At 49.9% G+C, this 4394-nt stretch overlaps 1 gene segment (V, D, J or C); it reads right to left on the bottom strand.

Annotated features, from left to right (window-relative positions):
• Positions 1–3390: 3390 nt before the first annotated feature.
• Positions 3391–3987, bottom strand: LOC100619288 (immunoglobulin lambda variable 4-69-like). The segment is given in 2 exon segments: positions 3391–3722; positions 3851–3987. Coding segments are annotated over 2 exon segments (378 nt in total).
• Between the last annotated feature and the right edge of the window lie 407 nt (positions 3988–4394).

Genomic DNA, 4394 nt, shown 5'->3' with positions numbered 1-4394 from the left:
CGCTGAAGGGCTCAAGGCATTCACAGAGAAAGCTTTGGATCATGGAATAAGCTTCTCCCCAAAGCTTCCACAAACACAGAAATCTTTGCCTGGGTGATCAATTAGTCTGTAAAATGTCCTTCTTCTGTTACGGCGTGCTTTTTCTCCACTAAAAGCTCATGTACTTCTACTTCTAGTTGGCTCTGCACAGACATAATAAAACTCATTTCCTTCTTCCGGTTAATATACAGGAATGACGTGGGGTTCTTCCATTTGCATTGATAGTCCATCACTTTCAGGGTCATTAATCAGAGGCAGGGATGAGCTCTTTGCTCTCTGGGCAGCAGGACGCCGATTCCCCAGGACCAACATTCAGTTTTGTCAGCCTTATGTGACTCATCCCGACCCCACTGGGGATTTGGGGGCACAGACGCCCCAGTGGTTTGCCATTCCTTCCAAGGCTCATTTTTACACAAGGGGAAATTGAGGCTAACAGGCCATAAAGACTGCCGTGAGTGGCCTGTTCAGGTATCTGCCACAAGCTCTGTAGCCTTGACGCTTCCTCCTTGACATCTGTTGGCTCTCAGGCCTGGTGACAAAGGAGGACAGTGTGGGACTGCAAAGGTGAGTCCTGGCAGGGCCTCATCACATGTCAGAAGTCACAGGAGCTTCTCCAAAAGTGAATAAGTTGGTCCTATATGTGTCAGGTGGGGGCTAGTCCAGTAGCTGTTTCCTGCCTGGGCCCCATGGGGTAAGTTCCAGGGAAGGTCATGCTGTGCTTCACCCCCTCTAAACTAGCCATGACACTGGGAGCACTGGCAGGAAACAGCCTTCCATGCTCCTGGGTCTGGGGGGATGAGAGGGGCTGGTAGGAACCCAGCCCTAGCTCTGAGAGTCCAGAAACAGAGAAGCAACATGAGGGCCTTGACTCCCCTCTTGATGCTCCCCACTCTTTGCACAGGTTTTGGGGGAGACTCTGGGCTCTGAGGAGATGATGAGGGCTGAGGTAGGCAGGAAGAAAAAAGCCCCCCCACTGACAGCCCCATCTTCATCTCTATCCTGTTGTTTTCAGGGTTCACTTCTCAGGTGGTGGTGACTCAGGGACCTTCTCTGACTGTGATCCAAGGAAGAACCATCACCTTGACCTGCAGCTCCAGTGCAGGGGCACTCATCACTGGCCTCTGTCCTCACTGGTTCCAACAGAAATCTGGCCATGCTCCCAGGACACTGATCTATAGAGCCAACAATCCTTCATCAGGGGTCCCTGCCTGTTTTTTTGGGTCCCTCCTGGGAAACAAGGGTGCCCTCACCATCCCAGAGGTCCAGTCTGAGGATTAGGCTGGTTATGACTGTTCTATATGGCACAACAGTTCTTGTCACTGTGAAAAGAGAATTCTGTACGGAGTTAACACTGTAAGGGAGTTTGCAAGTCACTTGCTAAAATGAGTGATAACTCTATAACTCAACACTAAGTAAGAGAGTTGGCAAGTCATTTGCTAAAGTGGGTGATAACTCGATCAGGGAGAATCTTGTATATGATAAGAGTTAACACCTTCAGAGGTGTGTGTAATTCGAATCTGTTACCCTAGAAAAACTATGATCCGCAGCAAAACTATAATTCCCCGAACTCGACTCACTTCCTGTCATTACATGCTGAGGTAGATAGGATATAAATTGGGTGGAGGTCCATCTCTCTCCCTCTTTTCCTTATGGTGGCAGCTTTGATGGAGCAAGGATTTTTGAGCAGGTAGAGAACTTAGTCACATGGTTCTATTTTGTCATATAATAAACTTCATAAAATAATACTTAAAGTATTGGACATTAATTTAACTCTTATAGGTGAAAAGGTGATCCCACAGATACTGCCTACTGGGCAGTGATAGATAATTTGTAAACTGTGATTGGCCCCTGTGAAGAGGGGAAGGGACAAGGAGTCACCATCAAAGCAAACCCCATACTCCTTTGGTGGGAATTGTCTTAGAGAAGATAGTCTGAAGAGATTGTCTTCTGGAGATAGTCTTGGATAGTCTTCAAGGGAGTTTTGCTGGCTTCGAGCTCAGCTTCTACTTGGACTCTGACTCCTGGACTGCTTCCTTGAGTGAGTGAAAGGCTGATCACTTTCCTACCTTCTGGAGAGACTAACTTCCATCTTGGAGGAGGCTATGTGGTTACTCACTATCAGCCTTCCTGGTTGAGAGCTAATCAATGACTTTTTCATCCCCCTCACATTTCTCTTCTTTATTGTTTCCTCATCATTTGTACATAAATTTTTCAGACACAAGATATAATAAATACTGATGACCACACACTTTCATATAATCATTGTCAAACCATTAATTTTATCCTTTACAATAGCACAGTGAGAGCCTGAGATAGAGAACTGAACAAATATCTCCAGCCCAGATGGGTCCCAGATGCATAGGCTACCAAGGTTTGTGGGCTGTCCAGCTTCCAGGTCAGGCTCTGGGTACTCCTCATGCCTTCTCCTGATCTGCACATGTTCCACAGGCCGGGTTTAACAGTGGGTCCTTTAGAGCCTGGGGCCTGGGCAGGCAGGGCAGAGAGTTTCTGAAATCTCTTAGTAGCCAGAGTTTTGGGGCTCCTTGAAGGGACATTACTAGGAGCCTGACGGTGAAAACACAGTTTCTGAGGGAATGTTCCCCTTCCTGGAGAAGGCCCCTGTTTTTCACATCTTTATAAAGAGGAAGACAATAGAATGTGTAGATTGTTGGCTCTCTCACTGTTCATGAAGATGACGTCCTGGAAGGTCCAAGACTTAGACATTGTAAAGATGAAAATGAATATTGAATAATTAAGGGTTTTTTGAAGATTATTTTATTTGGTCATTTCCAAACATTATTCCCATTTCCTTCCTGAAATCGTCATTTCCCTTTTTGTTCCCCTGAAGGGTGTCTCTGGTCATGGACTCATGAGCACTGGCAGGGGTTCAAGGGATCCCCTCAAAGAAACAAGATTCTATTCCCTGAGAGCAAACTGGGGCACAGCCAGAGCACGGCAGGGAGCTTCCTCTCAGCTCCTCTCCACCAGCCAAATTCTCAGCCCTGAAGGCTAAACTGAATCACTCCTCTGGTGTCTTGGTCATCCCAAAGGAGGCTGGGACATGGAGGGAAGTACTGGTGATGGGGTGAGAAGACCTAAGTTCCAGCTTTAGTCTGTGTGACCTTGGGCAAGTCACTGCTGAACTGGGTAAAATAGAGACACACAGAGAGAAAGAAGGAAAGAGCCTGAAAAAGAGACACAAAGAGGACAGAGACTGGCAGAGACAGAGGGAGAAAGAACAGCTGACTCTCCCCTAGCAGCACCCTGGCGTTGCTCAGGAGCCTGGGGACAAGCGAGAAGCTGCTGCAGGCCTGACAAGGAGGTTTTTGTCCCACTTCCTCACTGAATGTATCACTGTGTATAACCAAAGCTACTACCACTGCCATAATATGACTGGCAGAAATAATCGGCCTCATCCTCAGGCTGGACGTTGCTGATGGACAGGAATCGGTTAGTCCCAGATCCGGAGCCAGAGAAGCGCTCAGGGATCCCGTCGGCCCTGCCTGTACTTCCATCACTGTAAACCCATATCAGGTACCGAGGGGGCTTTCCTGGGCTCTGCTGGTGCCAATAAACATCTCTACCACTGATCCCACTGCTCAGGGTGCAGGAGAGTCTGGCCGAGCTCCCCAGGGCTGCAGACACAGAGGGAGGCTGAGTCACCACATCCTGGGAGAGGGAGCCTGCAAACAGAGAGACTCGTTAATGACCCTGAACAAGGAGGAAGCCAGAAGGTGCTTTGAGATCCTCCTGAGAGGCAAGAACAGGGAGGGAGGAGGAGGGCAAAGGGGAGGTCTGGGATGGTCCTGACCTGAGCAGAAGAAGAGCAGTGAGAGACAGACGAGAGGCCAGGCCATGGCGAGAGGACCCGAGAGCTCAGCTTCAAAGAGCTCCCAGCTGAGTCTGGCCTCTCTCAGCTCCCTCTTATTCTCTCCTGGTTACCCTGTGATGGTGGCTGAGGGGCAGGCGGGGATTGATGCAAATCTGGGCCTGCTCCAGCCTCCTCTAGACCCCACCTGCATCCTCTCTCGGGGTCCCAGGGGGGCAGCCCTTCATGCAGGGGGGTTGTTGGAGTCACTGGGCCCAGCCCAGCTGAGATGTCACCCAGGAGTGATCACAGGGCTCAAAGTAGTCACAGGAACAGCCAGCTGGGCTCTTTCCCTCCTTAGGCCCTCACTGCTTGTCCAGAACAAGCCCCACAGCATCCCCTGCTGGCTACAGGACCCACATTCATCCCACAAGGAGGCAGAGCTCAGGACCCCCAGGCAGAGGAAGGTCCCTGCTGCCTCTTCTGTTCATCCCACCCAAAGATGGAGCCTCCCTTGAACCCCAGCCTGAGGCACCCAGAGCAGCCC

This window comes from Monodelphis domestica, chromosome 3 (genome assembly GCF_027887165.1).
Source record: "Monodelphis domestica isolate mMonDom1 chromosome 3, mMonDom1.pri, whole genome shotgun sequence".
Lineage (NCBI taxonomy): Eukaryota > Metazoa > Chordata > Mammalia > Didelphimorphia > Didelphidae > Monodelphis > Monodelphis domestica.
This window is presented reverse-complemented; position numbering and strand designations above follow the sequence as displayed.